Source organism: Tinamus guttatus, unplaced genomic scaffold (genome assembly GCF_059628265.1).
Source record: "Tinamus guttatus ecotype Peru unplaced genomic scaffold, ASM5962826v1 Tinamus_guttatus_pri_ptg001315l, whole genome shotgun sequence".
Classification (NCBI taxonomy): Eukaryota; Metazoa; Chordata; class Aves; order Tinamiformes; family Tinamidae; genus Tinamus; species Tinamus guttatus.
This window is the reverse complement of record NW_028289849.1, coordinates 13,856-30,950: the sequence shown is the minus strand read 5'-3', so window position 1 is coordinate 30,950 and position 17,095 is coordinate 13,856. Positions and strand designations below refer to the sequence as shown.

General features: G+C 64.9%; 1 protein-coding gene across 1 annotated transcript; it reads right to left on the bottom strand.

Moving 5' to 3' along the window:
* Window positions 1–2,648: 2,648 nt before the first annotated feature.
* Window positions 2,649–8,523, bottom strand: YBX2 (Y-box binding protein 2). The gene is given in 10 exon segments (XM_088538994.1): window positions 2,649–2,693; window positions 2,781–2,918; window positions 3,970–4,129; window positions 5,118–5,209; window positions 5,290–5,430; window positions 5,433–5,573; window positions 7,233–7,322; window positions 7,400–7,439; window positions 7,550–7,613; window positions 8,400–8,523. Coding segments are annotated over 10 exon segments (1,035 nt in total).
* Window positions 8,524–17,095: the final 8,572 nt, after the last annotated feature.

Genomic DNA, 17,095 nt, shown 5'->3' with positions numbered 1-17,095 from the left:
GTGACACCGGGTGACACCGGGATGTCCCGTCCCGTGGGGACAGCGGGCGCCGAGTGACACCGGGTGACATTGAGTGACACTGAGTGACACGGGGACGTGTCCCCCCCCCGTGGGACAGGGGGCTCCGAGTGACACCGGGTGACACCGAGTGACACTGGGATGTCCCGTTCCCATGGGGCACCCGGAGCCGCTGCTGCCACCGGCGGGGGACAAGGAGCTGCAGCCGCTGCCGGCCACCGAGTGACACCGGGTGACACCGGGTGACACCGGGTGACACCGGGATGTCCCGTCCCGTGGGGACAGCGGGCGCCGAGGGACACCGGGTGACATTGAGTGACACTGAGTGACACGGGGACGTGTCCCCCCCCGTGGGACAGGGGGCTCCGAGTGACACCGGGTGACACCGGGTGACACCGGGGACGTGTCCCCCCCGTGGGGACAGGGGGCGCCGAGGGACACTGGGTGACACCGAGTGACACCGGGTGACACCAAGTGACACTAGGGATGTCCCACCCCGTGGGGACAGGGGCTCCGAGTGACACCGAGGGACACCAAGTGACACCGAGTGACACTGGGGATGTGTCCCCCCATGGGACAGGGGGCTCCGAGTGACACTGAATGACACCGAGTGACACGGGGACGGCCCCACCCCGTGGGACAGGGGGCTCCGAGTGACACCGGGTGACACCGAGTGACACCAGGATGTCCCATTCCCCTGGGACAGGGGCTCCAAGTGACACCAAGTGACACCGAGTGACATTGAGTGACACCGGGGATGGCCCCGCCGCGGGGACAGGGGCTCCAAGTGACATTGAGTGACACCGGGATGTCCCACCCCGTGGGGACAGGAGCTCCAAGTGACACCGGGTGACACTGAGTGACGTTGAGTGACACGGGGACGTGTCCCCCCCGTGGGACAGGGGATCCGAGTGACACCGGGTGACATTGAGTGACACCGAGTGACACCGGGGACATGTCACCCCGTGGGGACAGGGGCTCCGAGTGACATTGAGTGACACCGGGATGTCCCATCCCGTGGGGACAGGGGCTCCGAGTGACACTGAGTGACACCTGGATGTCCCGTCCCCGCGGGGACAGCGAGCTCCGAGGGACACCGAGGGACACCCGGGGATGTCCCCCCATGGGGACAGGGGGCTCCGAGTGACACCGAGTGACACCTGGGGACATCCCCCTACATGGGGACACGGGGCTCCAAGTGACACCGAGGGACACTGAGTGACACCGGGGACATGTCCCCCATGGGGACACGGGGCTCTAAGTGTCTGAGTGACACCAAGTGACACCTGGGGATGTCCCCCCCAATGGGGACACGGGGCTCCAAGTGACACTGAGGGACACCAAGTGACACCTGGGGATGTCCCCCCCATGGGGACAGGGGGCTCCAAGTGACATCGAGTGACACTGAGTGACACCGAGGGACAATGAGGGGCACCTGAGGACATCCTCCCCCCATGGGGACAGGGAGCTCTGAGTGTCCGAGGGACAACGAGTGACACCAAGTGACACCCGGGGACATCCCCCCCAATGGGGACGGGGTCTCCGAGCATCCGAGTGACACCTGGGGACACCTGGGGACACCCCCGGACCGTGGAGAGGGAGGGGGCAAAAAGGGGCCTCCCCCCCCCCTTCCCCCCCTGTTAGCAGCTGGGGGGGGGCAAAAATACCCCATGGGGGGCAAAAAAAGGGGCACCCAAAGGGCCCCCCATGAATAGCTGTTGGGGGGGGGGGGGGGAACACGTAGGAAAATACCCCAGAGGGGGCAAAAATCCCTCTGTGGGGGTCAAAAATACCCCAAAACGGGGGGGGGGGGGGGAAGAGCCTGGGGGGGGGGGGGTAAAAAAATCCCTGGGGGGGTCAAAAATACCCCAAAAAGGGGGGGTGGGGTGGGAATTCTGTCCCAACCCCCCATCCCAATCCCTATTTGGGATCTGCCCCCCCCCCCCAAGCACCATCCGGAGCCGCCCGGATCAGCCTGGAATGGGGGGGGGGGGGGGGGGTTGGGAATGGGGGCCTGGAGCTGGATACGACCCCCCCCCCCCCCAAAGGGCTCCCCTTATCCAAAAGGATTGGGAAAAAAAAATAGGAAAAAGGGAGGAAAAAGGAGGAAAAAAGGGGGGGGGGGGGGAAGGGAGGAAAAAAATAAAGAGGGGGAAAAAAGGGAGGAAAAAAAAAAAAAAGGGAAAAAAGGGAGGAAAAAAAAAAAAGAGGAGGAAATCAGGATAAAAGAGAGGGAAAAAAAGGGAAAAATGGGGGGAAAACAATTCCAAGCATGGGAATTCGGTGCAAAATCCCTTTATTCCGCAGCCGCCCGCACGGTGCTCGGAGGGGAGGACAGGGAATTCAAACAGCTTCCGCCACACGGATCGCGCTCTGGAGGGGGAATTCTGGGGGAAAAGGGTGGAAAACGGGACAGTTTTTCCCCCCTGGGATTTTTCTTCGTTTTTTTTTTCCTTTTTTTAAGCAAAATCCTCCGGTTTCGGGAGCTGGCGGCAGGCGGAGGGGACGGGATCGGCTCCGGGAACCTGCGGATGGAAAGGAGGGAGCGTCGGAGCCCATAAAAGCCCCTTTTTCCCGGGATTTTCGGTGCTTTTTCCTGCTTTTCGCCCCAAAGCGGCTCCTCACCGGGTCTAAACCAGCAGCGCCGGGGCCGGTTCTCCCGCGGGATCCGGAGCCTGCGGAAAAACGGGGCGGTTTAGGGCGGGAAAAGCCCCAAAAAGCCCCGTTTTGGCCCCAAATTCCCAATCCGGAGCGGCACCGACCTCGAGCAGCTCCGGAGCTCCCGGCGCTTCCGAAGGGGCCCCCTTGGGCGCATCCAGGGCGGATCCGTCCGGGATCGGCGCCGCGGGGGTGTCGCCTCCGGCCGCGCTCGGAACCGCCGGCTCCTTTTGGGCCGGAGGCTGCGGAATGGGGGGGACACGGTGACATTCCCGGATCCGACCCCAGGGACATTCCTGGATCCGACCCCGGTGACATTCCTGGCGGGAATTTGGTTTTCCCGCTGTTTGGGAATGGGGTTTTCCGGCCCGAAACGGGACCCGGAGGCTGCATCCCGGGAATTCGGCCCCGATCCCGATGGGAATTTTGAGGCGGATATGGGGCCAAATGGGAAGGAGGTGGTAAAGGAGCCGCTCCGAGGGGATCTGGGTTGGGAAAAGGCGGCATTCCCAGGAAAAGCGGCATTCCCAGAAAGGCAGCCCTGATTCCAATGGAATTTACAAGCTGGATACAGGGCCAAATGGGAAGGATTTGTTAAAGGAGCCGCTCCGAGGGGATCTGGGTGCGGGAAAGGGCGGCATTCCCAGGAAAGGGGCATTCCTGATCCCAATGGGAATTATGAGGAGGATACGGAGCTAAATAGGAAGGAGCTGTTAAAGGAGCCGCTCCGAGGGGATCTGGATGCAGGAAAAGGGGCATTCCCGGGAAAGGGGCATTCCGGGAAAGGGCGGCATTCCCGGGAAAGGGGCATCCCGGCCCCCGCGGCATTCCCGGGAAAGGGCGGCATTCCCGGGAAAGGGGCATTCCCGATCCCAACGGGAATTACAAGCTGGATATGGGGCCAAATGGGAAGGATTTGTTAAGGGAGCCGCTCCGAGGGGATCTGGGTGTGGGAAAGGGCGGCATTCCCGACCCCGCGGCATTCCCGACCCCGCGGCCGGCATTCCCGGGAAGGGGGGCGGCATTCCCGACCCCGCGGCATTCCCGACCCCGTGGCATTCCCGGGAAAGGGCGGCATTCCCGAGCCCGCGGCATTCCCGGGAAGGGGGGCGGCATTCCCGAGCCCGCGGCATTCCCAGGAAGGGGGGCAGCATTCCCGAGCCCGCGGCATTCCCGACCCCGCGGCATTCCCGGGAAGGGGGGCGGCATTCCCGACCCCGCGGCATTCCCAGGAAGGGGGGCAGCATTCCCGACCCCGCGGCATTCCCGACCCCGCGGCATTCCCGCTCCCACCTCGGGCCGGGCCGGGCCCGGCTGCTGCCGGCGCCGTTGGAAGTAGGGCCGGTTCCGGGGCCGCGGCGGCTCCGGGCGGGCGTCTCCGGGCGCCGCCGCCCGCGTCTCCCCGTCACCCCCTTCCGTGGCGGCCTGCGGCGGCGCCCGCGGCCGGAACGGCCTGGAAAACACGGGAATTAGGGAAGAGACACCGGGAATTAGGGAAGAGACACCGGGAATTAGGGAAGAGACACCGGGAATTAGGGAAGAGACACCAGGAATCCGCCCCGGTAAGAGCCCGGGGGTTCCGGGGGGAAAAAACGGGGATTTGGGGCGCAAATGGAGCAGGCGCCCGGATTCCGGGTGTGCGGATGGGGTCGTGCCAGCCCCAGATTGGGGGTTATCGGATTGGAAATGTGGATTGGGAAATGTGGGATTGGGAAATGTGGGATTGGGAAATGTGGGATTGGGAAATGTGGGATTGGGAAATGTGGGATTGGGAAATGTGGGATTGGGAAATGTGGGATTGGGAAATGTGGGATTGGGAAATGTGGGATTGGGAAATCGGGATGCCCGAGAATTGGGATGTGGTTGTAGCACCCGGAATTCCGGGTGTGCGGATGGGGTTGTGCCGATCCCGGCGCTTCCAGCCCCAGATGGGGGATTATCGGGATGGAAAGGTGGGAATGGGAGGTCAGGATGCCCGGAATTGGAATGCGGTTGTAGCATCCGGAATTCCGGGTGTGCGGATGGGGTTGGGCTGATCCCAGCACTTCCAGCCCCAAATTGGGAATTATCGGGATGGGAAATGTGGGAATGGAGATCGGGATGCCCTGGGAATTGGGATGTGGTTGTAGCGCCCGGAATTCCGGGTGTGTGGATGGGGTTGGCTGATCCCGGCACTTCCAGCCCCAAATTGGGGATTATTGGGATGGGAAATGTGGAATGGGGGGTCAGGATGCCCGGGAATTGGGATGCGGTTGTAGCACCCGGAATTCCGGGTGTGTGGATGGGTTTGGGCTGATCCCGGCACTTCCAGCCCCAAATTGGGGATTATCGGGATGGGAAATGTGGGAATGGGAGATCAGGTGGTGTCAGGATAGGCTAAACCGCCCCAAATTCCGGGTGTGTGAATTCCAACGCGGGAATTCCCAGAATTCCGGACTCACCGGCGGTAGCGGGGCCGGAATCTCGGCGCCGTCGCCCTCTCGGGATCCCCCTGCGGCTGCGCCGGAGCTTTGGCCTCGGCGCCCTCGGCGCCCTGCGGGGGAAACGGGACGGAATTCCCGACGTTCCCGGCATTCCCGGCATTCCCGACATTCCCGGGATTCCGGTCCTCACCTCGGGGGGCTGCGCGTCGGGCGGGCGGCGCAGGAAGCGGCGGCGGAAGAAGAAGGGGGGCGGGCGGCGGCGCCGCGGCCGGGCCGGGCCGTCGCTCCGGGCGGATTCGGATCCGGCTCCCGCTCCGGATCCCGCTCCGGTTCCCGCTCCGGATCGGTCGGGGGCTCCGGCGCCGCCGGCGGCTGCCGGGGCCGGAAGCGGCGGAAGCGGCGCCGGTTGGGCGCGTAGCGGCTGCCCTTGACCGGGGCCCCCCCGGGACCCGTCACGTTGGCCGCCTCGGCGCCCTGCGGGGACACGGGGACGGTGGCACCCGCTGGCCCCAGGGTGTCCCCAATGGCACCTGCTGTCCCCACGGGTGTCCCAATGTCTCCATGGGTGTCCCCGATGGCACCCGATGTCCCCATGGGTGTCCCCGGTGTCCCCATGGGTGTCCCCAATGGCACCCGATGTCCCCATGGGTGTCCCAATGGCACCCGGGGGTGTCCCTGGTGTCCCCATGGGTGTCCCAATGGCACCCGATGTCCCCATGGGTGTCCCCAATGTCCCCAGGGGTGTCCCCGGTGTCCCCAGGGTGTCCCCAATGGCACCCGGTGTCCCCATGGGTGTCCCAATGTCCCCAGGGGTGTCCCCAATGTCTCCATGGGTGTCCCGATGGCACCCGATGTCCCCACGGGTGTCCCACTGTCCCCAGGGGTGTCCCACTGTCCCCAGGGGTGTCCCCAATGGCACCCAATGTCCCCATGGATGTCCCCAATGGCTCCCAATGTCCCCATGGATGTCCCAATGTCCCCATGGGTGTCCCCAATGGCACCCGGTGTCCCAGTGTCCCCATGGGTGTCCCCAATGGCACCCAGGGGTCCCCACAGGTGTCCCAATGGCACCCGAGTGTCCCCAATGGCACCTGGGTGGCCCCACAGGTGTCCCCAATGGCACCCAGTGTCGCTACCTGCATCCCCAATGGCACCCAGGTGGCACCCAGGTGTCCCCATGGGTGTCCCAATGGCACCCAGGTGTCCCCAATGGCACCCAGGTGTCCCCACAGGTGTCCCAGTAACACCCGGGTGTCCCCAATGCCACCCGGGTGGCCCCCGGGTGGCCCTCCTACCTGCATCCCTGGTGGCACCAGGTGTCCCCAATGTCACACAGGTGTCCCCACGTGTATCCCCAGTGTCCCCAGTGTCCCCTGGGTGTCCCTGCATGTGCCCTGGTGTCACTGGGGTGTCCCTGTGGGCATCCCCACTGTGCCCAGTGTCACCCGGTGTCCCCATGTGCGTCCCTGTGTCCCCAAGGTGTCCCTGTGTGTGTCCCAGTGTCCCCACGTGCATTCCCGTGTGTGTCCCTGTGTCCCCAAGGTGTCCTCTGTGTGTGTCCTGGTGTCCCCAAGGTGTCCCCACGTACATCCCTGTGTGTGTCCCCATGTCCCCAAGGTGTCTCTGTATGTGTCCTGGTGTCCCCAAGGTGTCCCCACGTACATCCCTGTGTGTGTCCCCATGTCCCCAAGGTGTCTCTGTGTGTGTCCCCGTGTCCCTGGGTGTCCCTGCAGGTGTCCCAGGGTGTCGCCATATGTGTCCCCACACGCATCCCTGTGTCCCCGAGGTGTCCCTGTGTGTGTCCCAGTGTCCCCACGTGCATTCCCGTGTGGTGTCCTGGTGTCCCCAAGGTGTCCCTGTGTGTGTCCTGGTGTCCCCATGTGCATCCCAGTGTCCCCAGGGTGTCCCCATGTGCATCCCTATGTGTGTCCCGGTGTCCCCAAGGTGTCCCTGTGTGTGTCCTGGTGTCCCCATGTGCATCCCAGTGTCCCCAGGTGTCCCCATGTGCATCCCTATGTGTGTCCGGTGTCCCCAAGGTGTCCCTGTGTGTGTCCCGGTGTCCCCCGGGTGTCCCCACGCTCGTCCCCAGGGTGTCCCCAACATGTCCCCATATGTCCCCCATAGTGTCCCCACCTTCTCTCCCTCGACGACGTCGAACTCGACGGTCTCCCCGTCGCCGACGCTGCGCAGGAACTTGCGCGGGTTGTTCCTCTTGATGGCGGTCTGGGGGGGGGGGGGACAGCGCTGCCACCGCGGCCACCGCGTCACCGCGTCACCCCCCGCGTCACCCCCCGCGTCACCCGGTACCTGTGCACGAACACGTCCTCCTTGGTGTCATTCCTGGGGGGAGACACGGGGTGAGGGGGGGGACGGGGGACAGGACCCCCCCCCGCTGTCACCAAGGGGGTCCCCCAAGCCCTGGGGACACCCCCGGTGTCACCCGGTGTCACCTGTTGATGAAGCCGTAGCCGTTGCGCACGTTGAACCACTTGACGGTGCCCAGGACCTGGGTGGCTGCGGGGGGGGGACAAGAGGGTGAGACCCCCCCCGGGACCCCAAAATGTCCCCCCCTCCGTGACCCCCCCCCCCGGGACCCCAAAATGTCCCCCCACTCCATGACCCCCCCCCAAGGGGCCACCAAGGGGGGAAAGGGAGACCCCCCATAGGAGAAATGGGGGGTCCCCAAAGACACCCCCATGGGGGGGGGGGGAGGGCGACCCCCCCATTAACCCCCCATTGAGAAAACTGGGGGGTCCCCAAAGACACCCCCAAGGGGGGGGCGACTCCCCATAGGGGGAAATGGGGGGGGTCCCCAAAACGCCAAGACCCCCCCCCCCCAATTTACCCCCCATAGGGGAAATGGGGGGTCCCTAAAGACACTGGGACCCCCCCATTTACCCACCCCCCCATAGGGGAAATGGGGGGTCCCCAAAGACACCCCCATGGGGGGGGAGGCCCCTCCTCGCCCCCCCCGGTCACGTGGCCCCCGCCCCCCCTCACCCATAAGGGCCCCCCCCCAGAACGAAAACGGGGACCCCCCCCCCCCCAAAACGGGGCTCAAACCCCCTCCCCCCCGCCCCGGGAAGCGGGGGGAGCCCCTCAAGCCCCGCCCCGCGAGCCGAACCCACCAATCAGGCGCGCGGGGGCGGTGCCGCGGCCCCGCCCCCCTCCGCCCACCGCCGCCTCCCCCCTCCCTCCGGGCGCCGCGCCGTCAATCACGGCGGCGGCCCCGCCCCCCGGAGGCGGCGCCAGCCAATAGCGGCGGCCGGGGGGCGGCGCCGCGCGCTCCCATTGGCTCACCCAGCACGCGCTTGGCCGCGGCGCGCGGCGCGGCCGTTGGCGCGGCCGTTGCGGCCGTTGAGGCGGCGGGCGGCGGCGGCGGGCCGCGGGCGGCTCCGCGTCCCCCCTGCGCTTCGCTCAGCATCGCCCCGCGCTGTCCCCGGTGTCGCCGGCGCCTCCGCTGCTCCCCCCGCGTTCCGGCCGGGGCCTCCGGGGCGCCGCCGCCGCCGCCGCCGCTTTTGACCCCGCCGCCGCCGCCCGCCCCGCCCCCGCCCCGCCGCGCGCTCCGCCAATGGCAGGCGGCGGCTCGCGCGGGCGCCGCCCCCGTTGGCCCGCCCGCCGTAAGGGCGACGCTCATTGGCTGGGCGCCTCGTGGCCGGCACGTGGCGCGCGGGGGCGGGGGCGGGGGGGAGCAGCGCGCATGCGCGGACGACGCCCCGCGCCGCCTGGGAGGGGGCGGGGCGCCGCGCGGGCATTTGCATATGGACACGCCCCCGGCGCGGCGGCCCTGGCGCACATTTGCATACATTTGCATATCGCCGGGGCCGGGCGAGGGGGGAAAAACGTGGAAAAATCTGGGAATGGCAAAAGCGGGAGCGACATCCAGGGGCTGTATAGGGGACGGGGCGGGGCCTATAGGGGACGGGGCGGGGCCTATAGGGGACGAGGGTGCCCTATAGGGGACACTGAACACTCTATAGGGGACAACGGGTGCCCTATAGGGGGACAACGGGCACCGTATAGGGAATGAGGTTGCCCTATAGGGGACAATGAACACTCTATAGGGCACAATGGGTGCTGTATAGGGGATGGGGCGAGGCCTATAGGGGACGAGAGTGCCCTATAGGGGACAATAAACACTCTATAGGGGACAACGGGGGCTGTAGAGGGGACAACGGGCACCGTATAGGGAATGAGGGTGCCCTATAGGGGACAATGAACACTCTATAGGGCACAATGGACGCTGTATAGGGGACGGGGCGAGGCCTATAGGGGATGAGGGTGCCCTATAGGGGACAATAAACACTCTATAGGGGACAACGGGTGCCCTATAGGGAACAACGGGCACCATATACGGAATGAGGGTGCCCTATAGGGGACAATGAACACTCTATAGGGCACAATGGGTGCTGTATAGGGGATGGGGGCGAGGCCTATAGGGGACAATGAACACCCTATAGGGCACAATGGGCACTGTATAGGGATGGGGCGGGGCCTATAGGGGACAACAGGGGCTGTATGGGGGACAACGGGCACCGTATAGGGAATGAGGGTGCCCTATAGGGGACAATGAACGCCCTGTAGGGGACAACGGGGGCTGTATAGGGGACGGGGCGGGGTCTATAGGGGACAACGGGCGCCCTATAGGGGACAATGAACACTCTATAGGGGACAATGGGGGCTGTATAGGGGACAAGGGGGGCTGTATAGGGGACAACGGGCACTGTATAGGAATGAGGGTGCCCTATAGGGGACAATGAACGCCCTGTAGGGGACAACGGGGGCTGTATAGGGGACGGGGCGGGGTCTATAGGGGACAATGGGCGCCCTATAGGGGACAATGAACACTCTACAGGGGACAACGGGGGCTGTATAGGGGACAAGGGGGGCTGTATAGGGGGCAACGGGCACTGTATAGGGAACGAGGGGTGCCCTATAGGGGACAATGAACACCCTATAGGGGACAATGGGCACTGTATAGGGGACAAGGGTGCCATATGGGGAACAAGGAGCACCATATACTAGACGAGGGCATCGTATACGGGATGATGGATGCCATAAAAGCGAACAATGGGCGCCCTATGGGGGACGAGGGCGCCGTATAAGGGACAGTGGGTGCCCTATACAGGACGCAGGTGCTTATAGGGGACAACGGGCGTCCAATATGGCATGAAGGCGCCATATAGGTGACGAGGCATCGTATAGGGGACAGGGGCGCCTGATAGGGGACAAGGGCGCTGTATAGGGGACGAGAGTGCCCTATAGGGGACAACGGGCATCCCATAGGGGACGAGGGCACCGTACAGGGGACAACGGGCCCCTATAGGGGCCGCGCGCCTATGGCGCGGTTGCCGTGGCAACGCGGCGCCTCGCGGGCGCCCCCGCCACAAGATGGCTGCCGGCGGAGGGTGGGGCCGCGCTAGCCAGCACGGGGCGACTCTATGGCAGCGCGAGGGCGGGACGGGAGTGGGGAAGTGCGCACGCGCGGAGCTGGGGGGGGAGGGAGCCGCCCCGCGCATGCGCCGTGGCCGCGCATGCAACCGCGTGGAGCCCCCCCCGCGCGCGAAGCGCGCCTGCGCACCCCGCCCCGCGCATGCGCCGCAGGCGGGCCCCGCCTCGCGGGGGGGGATGTGCGCGTGCGCAGTGCGGCCCCCGCCTAGCGGGAGGGGGAGTCTGCGCGTGCGCAGTGCGGCCCCACCCGGGAGGGGGGAGTGTGCGCGTGCGCAGTGCGGCCCCGCCTAGGGGGCGGGGGAGTGTGCGCTGTGCGCAGTGCGGCCCCGCCTAGGGGGCGGGGGAGTGTGCGCGTGCGCAGTGCGGCCCCGCCTAGGGGGAGGGGGGAATGTGCGCGTGCGCAGTGCGGCCCCCGCCGGGAGGGGAGCGTGTGCGCGTGCGCAGTGCGGCCCCGCCCGGCGGGGGGGGGGAGTCTGCGCGTGCGCAGTGCGGCCCCCGCGGTTGCAGCAGCCAGAGCGGCGCAGGCGGCGGGTGAGCCCGGGCGGGGGGGGGGAAGGAAACCGGAGAGGGAGGGGGGGGGAGAACGGGAGGGGGGGGGGCCGGGAACGGGGCGGGGGGGGGGGGCCGAGGCGGAGCCCCCCCCCCCCCCCCCCCCCCCCCCCCCCCCCACGCGGTTCCCGCGCGCGCGCGAACCCTGAGGCGGCGGCGGGAGGGGGGGGGGGCGGCCCGCGTGGCCCTCGCGCGCGGCCCGGCCCCCCCCCCGGTACAACCCCCCCTCCGGTTTAACGTTATAACCCCCCCCCCCCCCCCCCGGTAACGTCCCCCCCCGCTCCCCCCCCCCGTGTTCCCCCCCCCCCCCCGCCGATCCCGGGGGGAGCCCCTGACCCCCCCCCCCCGCCGCCCCCGCCGTTTCATGAGGTAAAAAGGGGGGGGGGTGGCGGTTTGGGGGGGTTCCGCCGCTTTTCCGCGTTTTTTCGGCCGCTTTTTGCTTTTTTCGGCGCTTTTCCGCGTTTTTCCGCCGCTTTTTCCCAAGAGGCCTCGGGTGGCTTTAGCGGGGGGGGGGGGGGCACCGGTGACCGGGGGGGGGTTGGGGACAAGCGGCGCCAATGGGGACCCGCCCCGGGACACGAGCCAAAAAAAAAACCCAAATTTGGGGGAAAAAACCGCGGGTTTTGGGGCCACGTGGCCACGTGGGGACAGCGCGGCGGGGGGGGGGCCTCAATGTGTGACCCCCCCCCCCACGGCAAAGGCGACACTTTGATGTCCCCCCCCCCCCGGCCACCCCTTGGGGACACGGGGGGGTCCCCGGTGTCCCCCCCCCCCCCCCAATTTGGCCGGTTTTGGCCCCGGGGGGGGCAGATTCCCGCCCCCCCCCCACAGGCTCCTCCCCCCGGGGCAGTCACGTGGGGGGCGGCCCCGGCGTCACCGGGTCCCCGTGACCCCCCCATGTCCCTCTATGTCCCCCCGTGTCCCCCCGTGTCCCCCATGTTCCTCTATGTCCCTCTATGTCCCACCGTGTCCCTCTATGTCCCCCCATGTCCCTCTATGTCCCACCGTGTCCCTCTATGCCCTTCTGTGTCCCCCCCATGTCCCCCATGTTTCTCTGTGTCCGTCTATGTCCCTTTATGTCCCCCCATGTCCCCATGACCCCCTCCATGTCCCTCCGTGTCCCCCGTGTCCCCATGACCCCCCCCATGTCCCCCGTGACCCCCCCATGTCCCTCTATGCCCCTCTATGTCCCCCCCCATGTCCCCCATGTCTCTCTATGTCCGTCTATGTCCGTCTATGTCCCCCCATGTCCCCCTATGTCCCACGTCCCCCTCTGTCCTCCTGTGTCCCCCGATGTCCCTCCATATCCCCTCGTGTCCCCCCACGTCCCCCATGTCCCCCCATGTCCCTCCATATCCCCTCGTGTCCCCCCATGTCCCTCTATGTCCCCTTATGTCCCTCTATGTCCCTCTATGTCCCTCTATGTCCCCTTATGTCCCCCTATGTCCCTCTATGTCTCTCTTATGTCCCCTTATGTCCCCCTATGTCCCCCCGTGTCCCCCATGTTCCTCTATGTCCCCCCATGTCCCCCCATGTCCCTCCATATCCCCCCATGACCCCCCCGTGTCCCCTGTGTCCCCTTATGTCCCCTTATGTCTTAAGTCCCCCCATGTCCCTCCATGTCCCCCTATGTCCCTCCGTGTCCCCCATGTCCCCCATGTTCCCTCATGTCCCTCTATGTCCCCCCATGTCCCACCATGACCCCCCCATGTCCCCCCATATTCCCCCATGTCCCCCCATGTCCCTCCATATTCCCCCATATCCCCCATGTCGCCCTATGTCGCCCACGTCCCCCCATGTCCCCCCATGTCCCCCCGTGTCCCCCCATGTCCCTGCTGTCCCCATGACCCCCCCGTACCCCCCCCGTCCCCCATCCCCCCCTGTCCCCTCCCAGGACATTTCAGGGGGATTTGGGGACGTTTAGGGCAGTTTGGGGACATTTGGGGATTTAGGGACGTTTTGGGGGATTTGGGGAGGTTTTGGGGCAGTTTGGGGACATTTGGGGATTTGGGGACGTTTTGGCAGGATTTGGGGACATTTAGAGCAGTTTGGGGACGTTTTGGCAATTTGGGGACGTTTTGGCATTTGGGGACGTTTTTGGGGGGATTGGGGACGTTTAGGGCAGTTTGAGGACATTTTGGCATTTGGGGACGTTTTGGGGGATTTGGGGACATTTTGGGGGTATTTGGGGACGTTTTGGGGCAGTTTGGAGGCAGTTTGGGGACATTTGGGGCAGCTTGGGGACATTCCAGGTGGATCTGGGGACATTTAGAGGCAGTTTGGGGACCTTTAGGATTTGGGGGAATTTGGGGGCGTTTAGAGCAGTTTGGGGACCTTTGGGGATTTGGGGATTTTTGGGAGAATTTGGGTCATTTAGGGCAGTTTTGGGCTTCTTTCAGGGGGTGTGGGGGCACTTAGGGCAGTTTGGGGACATTTGGGGCAATTTGGGGACATTTTGGGGGGGATTTGGGGACTTTGGGGCAGTTTGGGGACATTGGGCAGCTTGACGATGTTTTGGGGAGATTTAAGGGGGTTTGGGGACGTTTAGGGCAGTTTGGGGACATTTTAGGGGGGTTGGGGACATTTTGGGGCTGTTTAGGGCAGTTTGGGGGCGTTTCAGGGGGATTTGGGGACAGTTTGGGGCATTTGTGGACGTTTTGGGGCAGTTTGGGATGTTTTGGGGGTGATTGGGGGGATTTAGGGACTTTGGGGGATTTGGGGATGTCTTGGGGCAGTTTGGGGGATTTGGGGACATTTTGGGGGCTTGGGGACGTTTTGGGCGATTTACGGGATTTGGAGCCGTTTTGGGGGATTTGATGACGTTTCAGGGGGATTTTGGGGCAGTTTGGGGACATTCTGGGGGTTTGGGGGCGATTTGGGGGGTTTTAGGGGCGTTTCAGAGAACTGGGGACATTTTGGGGCAGTTTGGGGATGTTTTGGGGGCTCGGAGACTTTTGGGGGATTTGGGGACATTTTGGGGGATTTGGGGACGTTCTGGGGGGATTTGGGCACTTGGGGCAGATTTGGGAACATTTGGGGGCAGTTTGGGGGGATTTGGGGACTTTTGGGAGATTTAGGGATGTTTTGGGGGATTTGGGCACTTTGGGGCAGATTTGGGAATATTTGGGGTTGTTTAGGGCAGTTTGGGGGATTCGGGACATTTTGGGAGATTTAGGGATGTTTTGGGGATTTGGGCACTTTGGGGCAGATTTGGGAACATTTGGGGGCAGTTTGGGGGATTTGGGGACATTTTGGGAGATTTAGGGATGTTTTGGGGGATTTGGGCACTTTGGGGCAGATTTGGGAACATTTGGGGGCAGTTTGGGGGCATTTGGGGACGTTTGGGGGATTTGGGCACTTGGGGCAGATTTGGGAATGTTTTGGGGGCGTTTAGGGCAGTTTGGGGGATTTGGGGACTTTTGGGGGAATTTGGGGACCTTTTTGTGCATTTTGGGCTGCGTTTGGCGCCTTTTGCGGGTGTTGGGAACAGCCGGGGGGAGGATCCCGGTGTCCCGGAGGATCCTGGAGGATCCTGATCCCCATTCCCGGGATCCCGGCGGTGGCTCCGGCTCCTTCCTGATGCCGGATCCTTTGGGGGATCCCAGCCCCTCCCCGATCCCGGTTTTTGGGGGGAATCCCGGATTTTTCCCATCCCGGATTCCTTAGAGGGGGCTCCAGGCCCTCGCGGGGATCCCGGCTCTCTCATCCCGGAATTCCGGGCCGGGGGGGATCCAGCTCCGTTCCCGGATCCACCCGGATCCTCCGTCCCCGGGGGCCTCCCCGGACACTTGGGCCCTTCCCGACCCCTTCCCGATCCCGATCCCCCCTTCCCCATTCCCATCCCTTCCCGATCCCGATCCCCCTTCCCCATTCCCATCCCTTCCCAATCCCGATCCCCCCTTCCCCATTCCCATCCCTTCCGATCCCGATCCCCCCTTCCCCATTCCCATCCCTTCCCGATCCCCCCCTTCCCCATTCCCATCCCTTCCTGATCCCGATCCCCCCTTCCCCATTCCCATCCCTTCCCGATCCCCCTTCCCCATTCCCATCCCTTCCCGATCCCCCCTTCCCCATTCCCATCCCTTCCCGATCCCGATCCCCCCTTCCCCATTCCCATCCCTTCCCGATCCCCCCTTCCCCATTCCCATCCCTTCCCCAATCCCGATCCCCCCTTCCCCCATTCCCATCCCTTCCCGATCCCGATCCCCCCTTCCCCATTCCCATCCCTTCCCGATCCCCCCTTCCCCATTCCCATCCCTTCCCGATCCCGCCTTCCCATTCCCATCCCTTCCCAATCCCGATCCCCCCTTCCCCATTCCCATCCCTTCCCGATCCCGATCCCCCCTTCCCCATTCCCATCCCTTCCTGATCCCCCCTTCCCCATTCCCGTCCCTTCCCGATCCCGATCCCCCCTTCCCCATTCCCATCCCTTCCCGATCCCCCCTTCCCCATTCCCATCCCTTCCCGATCCCGATCCCCCCTTCCCCATTCCCATCCCTTCCCGATCCCCCCTTCCCCATTCCCGTCCCTTCCCAATCCCAATCCCCCCTTTCCCATCCAATTCCCATCCCCTTCCCAATCCCGATCCCCCCTTCCCCATTCCCATCCCTTCCCGATCCCCCTTCCCCATTCCCATCCCTTCCCGATCCCCCCTTCCCCATTCCGGTCCCTTCCCAATCCCGATCCCCCCTTCCCCATTCCCATCCCTTCCCGATCCCCCCTTCCCCATTCCCATCCCTTCCGATCCCGATCCCCCCTTCCCCATTCCCATCCCTTCCCGATCCCCCCTTCCCCATTCCCATCCCTTCCCGATCCCGCCTTCCCCATTCCCATCCCTTCCCGATCCCAATCCCCCCTTCCCCATTCCCATCCCTTCCCGATCCCGATCCCCCCTTCCCCATTCCCATCCCTTCCCAATCCCGATCCCCCCTTCCCCATTCCCATCCCTTCCCGATCCCGATCCCCCCTTCCCCATTCCCATCCCTTCCTGATCCCCCCTTCCCCATTCCCGTCCCTTCCCGATCCCACCCTTCCCCATTCCCGTCCCTTCCCGATCCCGATCCCACCCTTCCCCATTCCCATCCTTCCTGATCCCCCCTTCCCCATTCCTGTCCCCTTCCCGCTCTCCCTGTTCCCATCTCCTTCCCCATCTCCTTCCTTATCCTGCTTTCATTCCCATTCCCATCCCTTTCCACGTGCCGTTTCCATCCCAATCCCTGCGCCCAATCCCAGTGCTCATCCCACCGATCCCGCTCATCCCACGGATCCTGGTGCTCATTCCCGGTGCTCATCCCGCTCCCATCCCGCTCCCATCCCGCTCCGATCCCGCTGGGAGATCAGATCCCGCTGCTCCATCCTGCTCCTGCTCATCCCGCTCTGATCCCATCCCGGCTCCGCTCCTGCTTCTGATCCCGCTCCCATCCCGATCCCGCTCATCCCGGTGCCGATCCCGCTCCGCTCCCACCCCATTCCCATTCCGATCCCGCTCATCCCGGTGCTGATCCTGCTCCTCTCCCGCCCATCCCGGTGGCTCCGGCTCCAATTCCGCTCATCCCGGCTCCATCCCTGCTGCGTTCCCGCTCATCCCGGCTCTGTTCCACTCCATTCCCGCTCATCCCGGCGCCATTCCCACTTATCCCGGTGGCTCTGGCTCCTCTCCCGCTCTGTTCCCGCTCATCCCGCTCGGTTCCTGCTCCGTTCCCGCTCATCCCAGCATTCCTGCTTCATCCCGGCGTTATTCCTGCTGATCCTGGTGTTCTTCCCGCCACATTCCCGCTCATCCCGGTGTTATCCCTGCCCATTCCCGCTCATCCCGGCTCCATTCCTGCTCATCCTGGCTCTGTTCCGGCTTTGTTCCCGCTGATCCCGGTGTTCCCGCTGATCCCGGTGTTCCCGCTGATCTGGTGTTCTTCCCACTCCATTCCTGCTCATCCTGGCGCTGTTCCTGGTCCGTTCCTGCTCCATTCCCGCTCATCCCTGCCCTGTTCCCGCTCATC